General features: G+C 38.6%; 1 protein-coding gene across 3 annotated transcripts in view; it reads left to right on the forward strand.

The window, feature by feature from the left end:
- Positions 1-4,184, forward strand: part of PRL (prolactin) — a 16,050-nt gene extending 11,866 nt beyond the window's left edge. For 2 of the 3 annotated variants that reach the window (XM_017873098.1, XM_017873099.1), the window contains 2 exons: positions 1,195-1,374; positions 3,834-4,184. In XM_017873098.1, the coding sequence (XP_017728587.1) occupies positions 1,195-1,374; positions 3,834-4,025 (372 nt within the window). In that variant the 3' untranslated portion in view covers positions 4,026-4,184. The remainder of the gene's footprint in view (positions 1-1,194; positions 1,375-3,833) is intronic. The other variant, XM_017873097.1, reaches the window with a different exon arrangement.
- Positions 4,185-17,045: the final 12,861 nt, after the last annotated feature.

The following is a 17,045-nucleotide window of genomic DNA, read 5'->3' on the forward strand; positions in this document are numbered from 1 at the left end:
CAAAATGCTCATTGGAGTATTTCAGATTTCAGATTTTTAAATTAGGAATGCTCAAATTGTACTACATTGCCAGGCACTTTATGGGCATTACTGTATTTAATCCTCATAAAAATCCTATAACATGAGGTACTGTTATTACACTTACTGAGATAAGGAAACTGAAGCTCAGAAAGGCTATGGAATTTATACCGGTCACATGGCAAATAAGCAGTGAACCTGGCTTCATTCAATTCAAAACCCTTACTCTTAATCATTGTGTTGCAATGCTCCTAGAAAAACTACACTGACACTCACTTTATGGCCTGTACCTCTTTATAGCTCCTTTCTTTCATATCCTCGTACATGTTTCCATTGCAATGTCCATTTATTTCTTCTTTATTCTTTTTGTTACCACTAGACTAGTTCACGTACTTCTACAAAGTAAGCATTTTACATCAGAGATAATCAGCTACTTGCAGTCTCCTACAGGATCCTGGTAGTAAGCAAAAACTAGGCAGCCAGAACTCCATTGTGAATTCCATGGTTATTCAAGATAACATTGGTTCCATCTTACTCACCTGCATAAGCCAAGAGAACAGACTGCTCTGCCAGCAGCATGGGGCAGGGGTTGCATAGATCAAGGAAAGCATGTTGATGAATTCCATGTCACCTTCATTGTCTCTTCATTCTAGGATCCCCAAATAAAACTACAAATCAAAAATTATGAATAGTTCGATGAACAATTTGATTCATTAGTATGAATGAATGCTTGGATGAGAGTGATTTGGGCCCCTTGACACGGACCCCAATGGAATATATTTCTCACAAGTCAGATACTCTGGGCACCTACTGAGTTCCGGCAAAACTTTAGTTTCTCCCCAAGGACAAGCAAATCAATCAAATACAAAAGATCTTGCTAAGTGGACAGATGGTAGAATTTCAGAGGAAAAACAAAATTCTTCATTTTATCAATTAGAACTCTCATTAGAAAAAGTGATTATTGAAATAAGCCAGACTTTTTTTTTAATTTTAGCAACGTTTAGGCCAATAGTTTAAATTTTACATTTCTAAACTTCTATCACCTAAAGAAAAATATACCTACACATAGAAATAAAAAGAGATATTTTCGTCCAGCCTGTCTAAGCAAAAATCACATGTAACTAACCCCATTGTATTTTACCTATTTTAATGCAATTATTCTATATGGTTTCGTAGCAAAAAGACTTTCTGAGCCTGATAGTCAGCATTTTGCGATCCTGGAATGAGCCCCTGTATCATCTAGTCACAGAAGTACGTGGTATGCAAGAAGCCCCGGAGGCTATCTTATCCAAAGCTGTAGAGATCGAGGAGCAAACCAAACGGCTTCTAGAGGGCATGGAGCTGATAGTCAGCCAGGTGAGTAGCCTCCTGGTGCTTCTTTGTTTTTCTCATTAATATAAGCGGTGACCTCTGTGATAAGAAATATTTCCCTTTGAAAGAAGAAAATTTCGGCATTCCATATTCTAGACCGCTATTAAATAAAGCAAGAGCCTAGTCGTTCATAGTCATAGATTCTAATGTAAATGAATCTTAGAATGCTATTTGACGAATGTCACTTTCCCTACTCTATATGCAAAACCACAAAAGACTTGCCCCTTCCTGAGGACAGGAAGTTAAGTGTTTTCAAGGGAGAGAAAACTAGAGAATAGAATCTGCAAGATACATGTTTTCTGCAGAGTATCCCAGGACACCCACTATTGAAAATTCTGGTCAGATGCTTTCTCTTTTCTCCCCTTACGAGAGGATGAGAGTGGGAAGGGAGAAAGAAGAAAACCAAAATCAGATTAGATAGGCCCTCAGCCACTCACCCTGATCTGCTGCACAGACTTGTCAGGGAGGAGCAGATATTAACATGACAAGACAATGACATCAGTGCACACAGGTTGCATTGATTTCAGGGGATCCCACAAGCACTAGATGGCAGGGAGTCACAAAAGAAGGGGATATATCTTTTCTGGAATGTCTTTGTTTTGTAATTTATAGAAAGTTGCCTCATTCTAAATTTTGTTTTTTCTTGGGACTCCAAAATCAAAACTCATGTCATTGTACTTAATCTCCCCCAAATAATCTGTCATATTTAGATTGTGTTAGTATTTGCAATAGATATCTCCATTCAGATGGGATAATTTCAACATTAGTGAGATAATACCTAAACAGCTTCTGAGGTTTTCAGGGATAATGTACCATCTAAAGAAAAATACATGTTTATAGGAATAATAACAGGAACAATTTTGTATTTCTCTTTTTGTGTACTAAGTACATGTTATCATGTATCATTTTTGTTATTTTCATGGGAGAAAATATATCTAAAACAAACACAAAGTACATATTAACCTTGGAATGTATGATTACTGTAAACCTAATTTCTGAGGTCACTAATTTGTTCTATAGTACTCCGTTTTCTGTTCTTTTTTCTCTACCACTTATTTATTTATTCTTATTCATATCATTATCCCTTACACAGTAAATTTTGTCTTAGGGCTCAAGTACCAAAAATTAAAACTAAAAACATAAAGCCAGTCAATGAATACACACACACACATGCACACACACAGGCATGCACACACACACACTTTAATTCCAACAGGGAATCCCAGATTTGAAAAATATTCTCACTCTGTAGAAAAAGGTTTAGTAGATCCGTGTCTACATCCAGATTTATACCTAATAGCTCTCCAAACTAGCTGACATCCCTAAAGTTGCTAAAATGGTTACTTGGTCTCTAAGAACTCTGGGCTTTCCTGGTTTGCAAAGGCTTACAGAGTGTGAAGAAACATAGCATGCCCTCTGTTGTGCTGTTCAGCCTCCTTTTGTTATCACAGCCATGCCCCCAACCCTACCATACAGCCCTCACCACTGAAGGGTTGCTGCCAGCAATCCCCTGACCTTTCGTTTTTTTTAGACAAAGTCTCACTGTGTCACCCATGCTGGAGTGCAGTGGCTTGATCACTGCAATCTCTGTCTCCCGGGTTCAAGCGATCCTCATGCCTCAGCCTCCCAAGTAGCTGGGACAACAGGCGTGCACCAATAGGCTTCGCTAATTTTTGTGTTTTTTTTGTAGAGATGGGGTTTCACCATGTTGGCCAGGCTGGTCTTGAACTCCTGACCTCAAGCCTCCCAAAGTGCGTGAACCAGAGTAAACCACCCTGCCCGGCCTGTACCCCTTTCTTGTAGGTGCTTTCCCCAGCATCTCCCAGCCCAGGGACCTCAAAAGAAAGCAATTGTTTCCCCTAGAAATTTGAGGAAATGAAAATCTCCTGACTGCTTAGCAGCTTTTCTTAGTCATGGTCATCACTAAATTATCTGTACCCCAAAGCATCAAGTACAAGTACATCTTTTTTAAAGTTTTTGGAACATACACTAGATAGGGAATAGATTGAGTTCAAAGCAGGAAGAAAATAAAGGATGTCAGGAAGAATAAAGCACAAAGGATACATCAGGGACAAGACTGGGGAAATGGGAAAATGAAATAGTTCCTCGAATGAGAGCACCGAAGCGAGCTACTCCATTGTCTCTTGGTCAAATCTTTGTCGATATTTACATAGTACCTTTCCGGTTCTTCATCTGTCTACTCCTGCAAAAACATACTTCATCTGTGATCACATAGACGTCAGAAAACCTAAACGTGTATTCTGCTTCTAGTTTTTAGATGAATAGGTTTCTGATACACTGGCCCAGATATACAAAAATCATTGCCTTTGTCTAAAACTTTACATTCATATCTCATTCTCAATTCTTAATCCAACAGTTAGAAAGAACAAGGACATACAAATGCTAATAATATGAAGAATAAGTCACTGTTTTTTTGTGATTAGGTTCATCCTGAAACCAAAGAAAATGAGATCTACCCTGTCTGGTCGGGACTTCCATCCCTGCAGATGGCTGATGAAGAGTCTCGCCTTTCTGCTTATTATAACCTGCTCCACTGCCTACGCAGGGATTCACATAAGATCGACAATTATCTCAAGCTCCTGAAGTGCCGAATCATCCACAACAACAACTGCTAAAGCCCACATCCATTTCATCTATTTCTGAGAAGGTCCTTAATGATCCATTCCATTGCAAGCTTCTTTTAGTTTTATCTCTTTTGAATGCATGCTTGGGTGTAACAAGTCTCCTCTTAAAAAATAAAAACTGACTCCTTAGAGACATCAAAATCTAAAATGCCGATTTGTCAAAGTTTCTTCACTTCATTTAATAGAAAATCCAAAGAAAATCTATCACTCCCATTGAGAAGTTCTTATCAGAATGTGTCACAAAAAACAGAAGCTAGCCTTGCACATAAGACAATTAACAGCTTACTTTAAAATCACAGTAGATTACTGTGGGTCAAGTGATTAGAATCTTAGAGTTAGATTGTTAATCATGCAGTCATTCTACAAAGAAGATTGAATTCTCGGGGTTCTTTATGAAAGCAGGCATGTTCTGTGAGTTCACTTTCAGTGTTATGACAGACAGTATAACGGCTGTGCAACTGCAGTGCCTCCAAATAGCATGAAGTTTACTGAGCAGTCTAAAAACTGTTCGGATATAAACATGACATAGCTTTCTCTTTTTCTAATAGCTGTATTCAATCATTCTCTACTAAATTCCCATCTCTTTCGCATTATCTTACACACATTTTATGTTCTAGCAATTCTGGGTCTAACAAATCCGGTCCAGCCAGGTTTCAACTCCTTGTTTATTTATTTATTTATTATTTATTATTATTATTATTTTAGACGGAGTCTCACTCTGTCTCCCAGGCTGGAGTGCAGTGGCACGATCTCCACTCACTGCAAGCTCTGCCTCCCGGGTTCACGCCATTCTCCTGACTCAGTCTCCCGAGTAGCTGGGACTACAGGTGCCCGCCACCATGCCCAGCTAATTTTTTGTATTTTTTAGTAGAGATGGGGTTTCACTGTGTTAGCCAGGATGGTCTTGATCTCTTGACCTCATGATTCACCAGCCTCGGCCTCCCAGAGTGCTGGGATTACAGGCGTGAGCCACTGCGCTCTATATTTAAATTATTTAATGCTTTTCTCTCCTGCTGTGATGGATCAAAGGACCTAACAGAGAAAGCAGATGTGGTCAGTTCCTGCAACTTTTCTTCCCCCTCTCTCTTCTGGATTCCTTTACCTGTGTTGGAATGGGATAGAGGATTAGGAGAGATGAAAAAGTTCAAACATCACTGACTTAGTACTATTGTGCCCTTCCCCTTGCTGACAGGGACTGACCTTGGATTTTCTCTGAGTAGTGGGTGTCTTTCTAGTGGAGTTGATTTGTAATTTCCAAGATACCAACTAGTAGGGACACCACACAGTATAGTTTCTTTCCCAGGGGAAATGCTCTGGCTTGATTCTCCTATTCGCCCCATAGCTCTGCCATCTGTAGCATTCTCCACGGCCTCTGCTATTGTTCCCCTTATCCTGCAGGAACTCTGTTGAAGAAAACTGGCATGAGGTCAGCTATGTGTCAACCACCCCACAGGAAACTCATGCATCATAACCTCTCCAAGCAATGGAGTAGCAATAGGACTAGGTCATGGCTGACTCCTTCCCGGGGTCTCTACCAGTTCCCTTCTCTCATTGGCATAGACACAGAGTAGATCAGAAGCTGGATTCGTTAGCAGACATTCACCTCAGGAATGAGATGCTAGTCTTTCCTTCTTTAAAACATAGTGAGTAATTATTTCTATCAGCAATTATCTTGGAGAGTCGACCTCACGAACATTCTCTACTAGGTCACTGAATTATAACACCCTCCTCAAACACCTAATCTTCTATTTATTGAGTATGGAGGGAGGTGACTGGATGAGGGTCCCTAAGCTTGTTTAGTGACCTCTAAAGAACCTAAAATGAGGGCTAACGTCATTGCAAGCTCCCCTTAGAAGGCAGCGGTATTATCAGGCTGGTTTTGCAGCAGCTTCTGGGCTTTAGCAGGGATTTCTAGAAAACAGACAATGGAAATCATCACTTTCAACTTTCTGATAGACATTAAATAAAAGGTGAGGGGCAGAACAAAGGGGAAGGGAGAGAGAAGGGAGGAAAGATAAGAAGAAGAAAAATGAACAAAAGGCTTGGGTCTTTAAGACGTTATTAGAATACTGCCCTTGGTGAAGACCTAAATCTCCCTTAATTTTTACACCCTAAAAGCAAATATGATCTCATATACTCCTTTCACTTCCCTTTTCTTTCTTCCTTTCCTGAAACTCTAGTTTGTATTAGGAGCATTCTTTGCCCTTACCAATTTGAGTGGCTGTAACTCTAGAGACAAGCAGAACTTGGCACATCTTCAGATCAGAATTCAAGGCAATTTTCCACCTCTCTTCAGAGAAAACTTTCCCGTGCTCATTGGAACATTACCCCAACCCCTCAACCCCCCAAAAGTTATCTTTCCCCATAGCCAGGGTTGTTTTTATCAGAATCCTTCCTGCCCCTGCTTCTAGCTGTGATGAACCAAACCTTTCAGAATACAACAGAATACTCTGCCCCAAACCAATCCTATCAACCCCTCCCTTTCCTCCTAAATGCATGCAAAATGTCAGCTTGCTCATATTTCAGCCTTCTTCTTGCAAAAAGCAAAAGAGCACAGGAAAACCTGCATATACTTTATTTCTAAGTTATTTGTTGAAAATATCGAATCCTATTATGTTACTCACTTAAGTTCTTTCTCTTCAATTTCTAACTATTTCCAACAGGTAGGGTGGGTTTTATCGGGGTAAAATTTGGCAATAAATTGACATGCAATTATAAGAAATATAAGATAACCACTAACCATACGTGACTTCAGGTGCTCCTCCCTATTTAAGTGTTTATTCCAAGCACAAATTTAGAGCTCTGGTAAACCACTGAGGGGGTGACAGTAAAAGGCCTCTCCCTGTTTGGCTGTGACATATCAACTAAATACTGTAGTTTTCAGATAAGATTGAGCACAGCGATGGGTGTTCTGTACAGTCAGCAAAGGGTAGCAGGAAGAGGATATTTGGGAAGAATATAACAATCACGTCTCTTCCAACTAGAGGGAATTTATTTTTTTTTCTTCTTCTGTGGAATTCCATGCAAGATTACATTTGATGAAATGGCCCTGCTATGGCAAAAAGAGCAGTGGTTAAAAAAAAACAAAAGAAAACACCAAAAACCCTTGAAAGGTATTGATCTCATAGATTAATAAATCACTCGTCACGGGTACTACAAGGTCTAACAGAGAAGTAAGAAAAATCTGTCTTCCCAGAGTTTGCTCTCAAGTTGTGGAGAAAGATGGTTATCTAAATGTAAATTACTATGCTATATGGTAGAGGAAATAGTATGATAGGTGATGCTAAACAAACTGCTACAGTGACTCAAAGAACAGCTGAGACACATGGATGTGAGAACAAGGAAGGTTTTTTTGTTTTGTTTTTTGGTTTTTTTTTGAGACGGAGTCTTGCTCTATCTCCCAGGCTAGAGTACAGTGGCGTGATCTTGGCTCACTGCAACTTCTGCCTCCCAGGTTCAAGCAATTCTCCTGCCTCAGCCCCCCAGGTAGCTGGGATTATAGGCACCTGCCACTATGCCCGGCTAAATTTTATATTTTTAGTAGAGACAGGGTTTCACCATGTTGGCCAGGATGGTCTCGAACTCCTGACCTCAAGTGATCCTCCCACCTCAGCCTCCCAAAGTGCTGGGATTACAGGTGTGAGCCACTGTGCCTGGCCACAAGGAAGTGTTTCTAAAGTGGCATGGTTGTGACAGCTTTACAATGAAGTTTTGAAGGCTTGATGGGATACTAAAAGGCAAAAATAGGAAGACAGCCTATCTGCCAATTAACTTATGCATTTTATGATGTAGATTTCCCTATAGCCCGAACAAAGGAACTGAGATGTTAGTACATGTAGCATTATAAAGTATCACTAATAATAATTAACTTTGGCTGAAACATAAGAAATGTTCATTTTTAAACAAACTTTTTTAATAGCTCTCATTATTATGTGCTAGACGCACTGCTATAGGGCAATAACGCGGGAAAACCTAGTAGGATTGTTTATGCTTTGAGGAGAATCATTCATGCCAATTTGGAGAGTTTGTACTATTTCTACCAGACAACAATAAAATAGCAAATTTTAGTACGAGAGAGCAATATGTGCAGAATTGGAAAATAGAAATATTAATCTAGTTTGGGAGGTTGTGGGAGTGTGAGACAGGTAGAGAAAAAATAAGAGGTCCAGAAACAAGTTGAAATAATATCAATATACCCTAAGAGAAAATTAAAAAGGACTCTGCCAAGAGGAAAGAAGTAAAGCCAGTGGCTCACGCCCGTAATCGCAACACTTTGGGAGGCTGAGGCAAGTGAATTACCTGAGGGCGGGAGTTTGAGACCAGCCTGACCAACATGGAGAAACCCCATCTCTACTAAAAATACAAAATTAGCCAGGTGTGGTGGCATGTGCCTGTACTCCCAGCTACTCAGAAGGCTGAGGCAGGAGAATCGCTTCAACCTAGGAGGCGGAGGTTACAGTGAGCCAAGATCTCACCATTGCACTCCAGCCTGGGCAACAAGAGCAAAACTCCATCTAAAAAAAAAGGAAAGGACATGGGATGTATAGAAACATCAATAGGCCTGGACTATATGGAGGAAATGATACAGACAGAAGAGTCAAACAGACACCCAAGAACAACAAATGATGTGAAAGTCAGAGAGAAGACAGGATGAGGTATATGTTCTTTCCAAATGCATATAAACTTTGTTTTCCTGTATTTCATTGAATTTGGACCAGAAAAAAATCATCAAAAATTATTTAAGCAAACCAGAGAAATGATTATATTCAAGAACCTCTACAAGATTATATAAGATAGAAGAACAAAAGAATTTATACTTCCTAGTAATAATAAGTTGTAAGTCACTTGTCTCCTTTAACAGTTAAATAAGACATACTTTGTAAAGCAGGATGGATGAATCAAAATAAAATCAAAGCAATCTATTTATTTACAGAGCTAACCCTAAACAAAATATGAATAATGCTCCCCTTACATTTGTCTACTTTCTCCAAGAATTTCTCATTTCTTTCTTCTTAATCCGTCCATCCTTGCTTATTTCTTTTCTTCTGAATCCATCCTTGCTTATTGTTCCTTCATTGCCTTGCTCTTAGCAGATGGTCAATTAGTCACTAACTAAATACATATTTTAAAAGTCCACTTCCAAAGTAAATTCATACTTAGGGGCCATTGAAGCTGAAAAGCTTTCTCATCCCCTGAACACAAATCCCTAATAGTGAAATGACTTCTCTTCAACATCTTTCCAAAATGCTCAGGAGCAGTCAAGTACAACTTTTCTACTTCGACATCTTCTGCAATGATTATCATTTTCTTGGATAGTAAAGACAGGAAACACAAATGAAGCCACGAAAGACATTTAGAAAACAATGGATGATCCATATTTTAAAGACACATGCACGGTTGCATGACATACAACTGTGATGGGAACCAGGTGAGCCTAATCAGGAGTGGCTTCTTTGAGGAAGGCTCTATATGAATTAGCACTGAGAAGTCTTATTCAACTCAACTGTTAAAAATAACTCTCTGATTGTAAGACTTATTTAATTGCACTAAGTCAAAAAAGTAATGTATTTTATATATAAAAAAAACAAATCAAGAATACTATGTTCTTAAAGGCACGTTCTAGTTAGCACATTGCGTCTAAAAAAAAATCTCCAAATGTAGTTTATGTTTATGCTGACAGAGAACAGAATATCTTAACCTTGGGACATTAACCACAGAGCAGTTTAGCTGTAATGCTATAAAAACCACTAAGGCCTAAAAGTTGTAAGCCAGCCCAGGACCCTACTATTTGTCATTTAACAAATACATAGTTAATCATCACTTTATCCAGGCACTGTTGCAGGTGCTTGGTTTACATCAATGAGCCGACGAAGACACATGACCTCATGGAATTTACATTCTAGCTGGGAGAAGATAGGCAACCCACAATAAACATTAATACTAGTTTGTTGTATAGTATGTTAGCAGGTGAATCACGCTATAGAAAAAAGAAAGTAGGATAAGGAGCTCTAGGCGCACAGGTGGAGAAAGAGAAGAGATTTTAAAAGATAGGTTAGAACCTACTCAGAGCAGTAGCAGCTGGCTTTCCTCCATTAAATCATGCAAACCTGTGCTCCCTTGCATCCCAGATCCAAGTTTTGTCCTGAGCTGCCAGATTTCTCTCTCTTCCACACACTTTCAAAAACATTTCTTCCTCTGAGGTTCTGAGATTGAAATGTGTTATTCAAACATATCCATACATGAATATTGTGAACATTCTGCCTCTCCTGAGTTGAATTTAAGATTTTATAAATTGTTCTGGGAAGAATGCCCCCGAATTAAGTACTCTTTTATGCAGTGAATTTTGAAAATCTTCTGTTGCCTGAAGCATTAATCTCCAAATGATTTTGATTTTACAGCACCCTATGAGTGCCCAAATTTATATAATTCAAAAATTTTATATATGTATTGCTGGCATAGTATGTTATAGCATTTAAAATACACACAAAATATAAGTGAAAGGACACTGAGATTAAAAAAATAACTAGAAATAGAAATGCTAATATTTTCTTTCCAAAGGATTGAGAACACTCACTTTTAAGGCCTCTGGGGTAATGGATTAGGTATCCATACACATACTTGCAGCACGCTTGTTTAGCAACCATAATAAAACAATTTATTTTATATATAATTTAAATCAAAGCTCTCATAATACCACAAGGGGCTATAAATAAAATTATACATGAATATATCTCTTCATATGCATATATAAAATTTTGTAGGCTCAATTAAGTAATCGTCATTAACCTTTTTATTAGTCCATCATCAATTCATCTACTGCTAGATAATAATCCAAATTTCACAATAGATTCCTTTTCTTCAGGGGTTTAAACCTCAAGGCACACTGAAAGCAAAGCAATGGCCTACAAACAAAAACAAAATTAGTGTGGTTGTCATTACACATATCCATTTGTATAGAGAATTAGTGAAGAAATACAAAAGGCTGAAATTTGGGGAGGGGAGAAGAAAGCATACTAACTCAGAGATAGCTATGCATGCAGTCTAGAGTAGTTTCTCAGCTTTCCTTGGCCTCCAATGAAAGAGGGCTTCACAGCTTCCATCTCCTTCTGCCTGCTGTGCAGTCTTTCTCATTTTCCTCCACATCTTTCTTCACTGAAACGTCTTCCCTTGGTTTAAAACAGACCCTGGGCTTCCATTCCAGGCAAGATGGTGTACGTACTATTTGTACCCACTCCTCACCCTGAAAATAGCAAGAAGCAAATGAAGGAGAACTCTGGTTATTGGTAAGAAGAAGGTGAGCTGGTTTAGGACCCAAAGACTAGAGGAGAAACACCCTGTAGAACAAAGTGACCCAGTAGAAGAAAGTGACCCAGGGCCAGCATTTTCCTTCAACCCAGCACCAGAAAGCAGCCTGGGTAAGTCCACACCTCCCCCGATGGAACTGGAACCCCTGAGAAAGCACAAGGCAAGCCAGGAAGAATCATCAAGGGGGATGGATGAGGAGAAGCACTCTCCTTCCAGTGGAGAGACACCAAGGTTGCCCCATAGCGCCTGCAAGAAACTCTACACACGCGGTCTCCTCCTGGAGCCTCTTTGTCTCTGAGGGCCTGTGACGTCCTCCAGAGGGTGCCTTCAAGGGGGTCACACCAAGTAGCCCAGCCTGGGAAATACTCTAGCCCTCAAAGAAGAGAAGATCTTGTCAGAACAAGTATTTTCTAGGGAAGCTGCCACAAGCCTGGAATTCCCATCCATACTGGGATACCAGGATGAGTGGGTGAAACCAGGACGAGGGACCCAGACGCAGGAGGCAGCAGGACCTGCAAAGTCTCTTCGTCTCCTAGGCCTAATACTCCCCTCCTCTGCCCAGAGATCCTGGGGCAACTAGAGGCACAGTAGAGAGATCAGGCTGTAAGATCCGGTCAGGGAGCCTCTTTCTACCTGTAGGCCTGGGACTGCCTTCTCTCACCTAGGGACACCCAGTGACCCAGTCTGGAGAAATCCCTTCTGCAGGAACCAGTGTGAGCCCAAGAAACATCAGATAAGTCAAACAGACCAAAATAACACACGAAAGTCTTTAGAAATGAAACTGCCATTGGAACCACAACCCACATAGTAGCCTAAGAACCACATGCTAAGTATAGATGGGATGAGTTCCTGCTAAAATAAAAGATTTAGGTAAGATCCCAGAGACTTTTAATATAACACAAAATATTCAGGCAACAAGTAAAATGACTTGTTATATTGGAACCAAAATCTAAAACTTGACTGAGAAAAGACAACCAACTGATGTCAACACTAAAATTAATCAGATGTTGTAATTATCAGACAAGAATTTTAAAGCAGCTATCATAAAAAAAAAAAAAAAAAACTTCAACAAAATTACAAATTCTCTGGAAACAATTGAAAAAATTTCATTAAAGAAATAGATGTTTAAATAGCAAAGACATGGGATCAACCAAATGCCCATCAATGATAAACTGGATAAAGAAAATGTGGTACATATACATCATGGAATACTATGCAGCCATAAAAAGGAATGAGATCACATCCTTTGCAGGGATGTGGATGGAACTGGAGGCCATTATCCTCAGCAAACTAACACAGGAATAGAAAACCAAGCATGTTCTCACTTATAAGTGGGTGCTGAACAATGAGAACATACGGATACAGGGAGGGGAACAACATATACTGGGGGTTTGCTTCAAGGGAGAGAAAGCATCAGGATAAATAACTAATGCATGAGGGGCTTAATGCCTGGGTGATAGATTGGTAAGTGTGTCACCACGGCACACATTTACCTATATAACAAACCTGCACATCCTTCACATGTATCCCAGGACTTAAAATTAAATTAAAAAAAAAAAAAAGAAATAGATGTCTAAAAGAGAACTGAATGGAAATTATATAAATGAAAAAATACAACAAAAAGCACTTGTTGGATGGGCATAATTTTAGAGTGGAGATCATGGAGCACAGAATAAGTGAATTTTAGGACAGATCAACAGAATTCATTCAATCTGAACAACAGGAAAATATAGACTTAGAAAAATGAACAGAGTCACAGGGACCTATGGGACAGCAAGAAAAAGTTCAACAATTACATTATCACATTCCAAAATGAAAAGAGGAGAAAGAATGGGGCTAAAAGACTACTCCAAGAAATAATGACTGAAAACTTTCTAAATTTGGAAAAAGACACAAACCTGCAGATTCAACAAGCTCAACATTTCAAGTAGGATAAACCCAAAGAAATCCACACCAAGACAGAACACAATTAAATTTCAGGAAATGAAAGGCACAGAAAAAAGTCCTGAAAGCAGCCACAGAGAAATGGTGATTTGCCTACAGGAGAATGCAAATTCAAATGTTAGTAGATTTTTCTTCTGAAACCATGGAGGCGCTAAGAAAGTGACAAATGCTCAAAGAGAAGAACTATCACAAATTCTATACATAAACTCTCCTTCAAGAATGAAGGAAAAATAAAAGCGTTTTCGGATGAAGGAAAAAATAAAAGACTTTGTTGCTAGCAGATCCCAGTCTTAAAATTGGCCAAATAGATTCTTCGAACAGAAAGGAGATGATAAAACAAAGAACTTTGGAACATTAGGAGAAAAGAAAATAATAGAAAATGCCAAAATATGAGTACATATAATAGACTATGAAGTTTCTTCGTGAGTTTTATAAATCATGTTTAATGATTGAAATAAAAATTAGAATACCATATGATACAATAACTATATTTAAATCTGGGGAAGAGAAAGAGCGCTCAATGGAAATGAAGATTTCACACTCCTCTAAAGGTGGCAAATTGTTGATATCAGTAGGCTGTGAAAAGGCATATGTGTATATTGTAATGTGCAAAGGTAGAGACTCAAAAGCACTATAAATAAATCAAGATGGAATCCTAAAAAAAAAAATTCAAGTAACCCAGGAAGTAAAGAAAAGAGAAACATGGAAACAAGAACCAGAAGAACAAACCGAAAACAAATAATAAAAATGGAAGACTTAAGCATTAACATATATCATTAGTTATGTGAAATAGAAATGATCTAATTAAAACACAATTAAACCAATTAAATCAACCAATTAAATACACAGAGATTAGCAGAGTGAATTTAAAAATACAAGACAATTATATATTGTTTCACAGAAACTCATCACAAATGTAATAATATAGGTAGATTGACAATAAAAGGATTTTAAAAATGGTATAGTATACCATGCAAACATTTGTTTTAAAGCAGGAGTAGCTATATTAATATCTGATAAAGTAGACCTCAAAGCAAAGAAAATTACCAGAGATAGAGACATAGGACATTACATAAGGATAAAAAGGTCAATGAATCAGGAAGACATAATCTTCCTAAATAGGTGCACACCAACCACAGAGCCTCCAAATACATGAAGCAAAAAACTCTGAGCTGAAAGGAGAAATAAACAAATCCACAATTATAGTCTTCAACACCCCTCTCTCAGAAACTGATGGAATCACTTGGCAGAAAATCAGCAACAATATAGAGGGTCTGAATAACAAAACAACAGGGCCTAAATGACACGTACAGAACACAACAGCAAAATACATGTTTTTTTCAAGTGCCCATGGAGCATTCACAAAGATACAGCATATCCCGATCCATAGAACAAAGCTCAACAAATGTAAAAGTACTGAAATTATACATAGTGTGTTCTCTGACTATAACAGAAGGAAACCAGAAATCAACAATATAAAAACAAGAAAATATCTAAATATATGTAAATTAAACAATACATTCTAAATGGCGGCTCACGCCTGTAATCCCAGCACTTTGGGAGGCCGAAGTAGGTGGATCACTTGAGGTCAGGAGTTCGAGGCCAGCCTGGCCAACACGGTGAAACCCCGTCTCTACTAAAAATACAAAAATTAGTCTGGTGTGGTGTGGGTGCCAGCCTGGACAACAGAGTGAGACTCAGTCTCAAAAAAAAAAAAAAAAAAAAAAAATCCATGGGTCAAAAAGGAGTTCTCAAAAGAAGTAAAAAATGCATAAAGCTAAATAAAAATTAAAACACAACATATCAAAATTTGTGGAATGCAGCTAAAGCAGTGCTGAAAAGGAAATTCATAGCACTAAATGGAAACAAGGAAAGGTCTGAAATCAATAGTCAAAATTCCTTTCTCAAGAAACTAGAAAACAAAATGAGAAACTAGAAAGAGAAGAGAAAAAGAATAGCCAAAGCAATCCTAAGCAAAAAGAACAAAGCTAGAGACATCACATTACCTAACTTCAAACTACATTATAAGGCAGCAGGTCCCCAACTTTTTGGCACCAGTGACTGGTTGTGCAGAAGACAAGTGGGTGGGGATGGCTTCAGGATGATACTGTTCCACCTCAGATCATCAGGCATTAGTTAAATTCTCATAAGGAGTGCGCAGCCTAGATTCCTCTCATGTGCAGTTCACGATAGGGTTTGCACTCCTGTGAGAATCTAATGCCCCTGCTGATTTGACAGGAGGTGGAGCTCAGGTGATAATGCTTGCCTGCCGCTCACCTCCTGCTGTGCAGCCTGATTCCTAACAGGCCATGGATGGATACCTGTCCACAGGTTGAGGATCCCTGCCGTAAGGCTATAGTAACCAAAACAGCACAATACTACTACAAAAATGGACACATAGACAAATGGAAGAGCATAGAGAACCCAGAAATAAAGGCACTCACCTACAGCTATCTAGTCTTTGACAAAGTTGATTTTTAAAAAGCAACGGGGAAAGGAGTCTCTATTCAATAAATGGTGCTGAGATAGCTGGCTACCCATATGCAAAAGAATGAAACTGGACCCCTACTTTTTACCATACACAAAATTTACATATACATATACCATATGCAAAATTAACTCAAGATGGATTAAAGATTTAAATGTCAGACCTCAAGCTATAAGAATCCTACAAAAATTATGAACATGGGCCTTGGGAAAGAATTTATAAGTCATCAAAAGCAATTATAACAAAAACAAAAAATTCACAAGTGGGACCCAATTAAACTAAGTAGCTTCTGCACAGCAAAAAAAAAAAAAAAAAAAAAAAAAAAAAAAAAAAACAACTATCAACAGAGTGAACAGATGACCTACAGAATGGAAGAAAATATATGCAAATTATGCATCTGACAAAGGTCTAATATCCAGAATGTATAAGAAGTTTACATTAACAAGCAAAAAACAAACAACCGCATTTAAAAAATGGGCAGTAGACATGAACAGACACTTCTTAAAAGAAGACATACAAGTAGCCAACAAACAGATGAAAACATACTCATCATCACTAATCATCAGAGAAATGCAAATCAAAACCACAATGAGATACTATCTCACACCAGAATGGCTACTACTGAAAAGCCGAAAAACAACAAGGTTGCAGAGATAAGGGAACACTTATAGGATGTTGTGGGGAATGTAAATTAGTTCAGCCACTGTGGAAAGTAGTTTGGAGATTTCTCAAAAAAACTCAAAACGGAACTACCATTTGACCCAGAAATCCCATTACAGGGTATATATCCAGAAGAAAGCACATTGTTCTACCAAAAATACACATGCACTCATGTGTTCACTGTAGCACTATCTACAATAGCAGAGGCATGGAATCAACCTAAGTGCCCATCAACAGTGGATTGGATAAAGAAAAGGTGGTGCATATACACCATGGAATACTATAGAGCCATGAAGAAAGAACAAAATCATGTTCTTTGAAGCAACATGGATGCAGCTAGAGGCCACTGTATGAAGCAAATTAACACAGGAATAGAAACCTAAATACTGTGTGTTCTCATTTGTAAGAGGGAGCTGAATATTGGGTACTCATGGAGATAAAGATGGCAACAATAGTCACTGGGGACTACTAGAGGGGGGAAAACAGAGGAGGGCGAGGGTTAGATAACTAACTGTTGGGTGTTATTCTCAGTACTTGGATGATGGGATCATTTGTACCCCAAACCTCAGAATCATGCAATATACCCAGGTAACCAGCTTGCATATCTACCTCCT

Source organism: Rhinopithecus bieti, unplaced genomic scaffold, assembly GCF_001698545.2.
Source record: "Rhinopithecus bieti isolate Rb0 unplaced genomic scaffold, ASM169854v2 scaffold_7724, whole genome shotgun sequence".
In the NCBI taxonomy this organism is placed as follows: domain Eukaryota; kingdom Metazoa; phylum Chordata; class Mammalia; order Primates; family Cercopithecidae; genus Rhinopithecus; species Rhinopithecus bieti.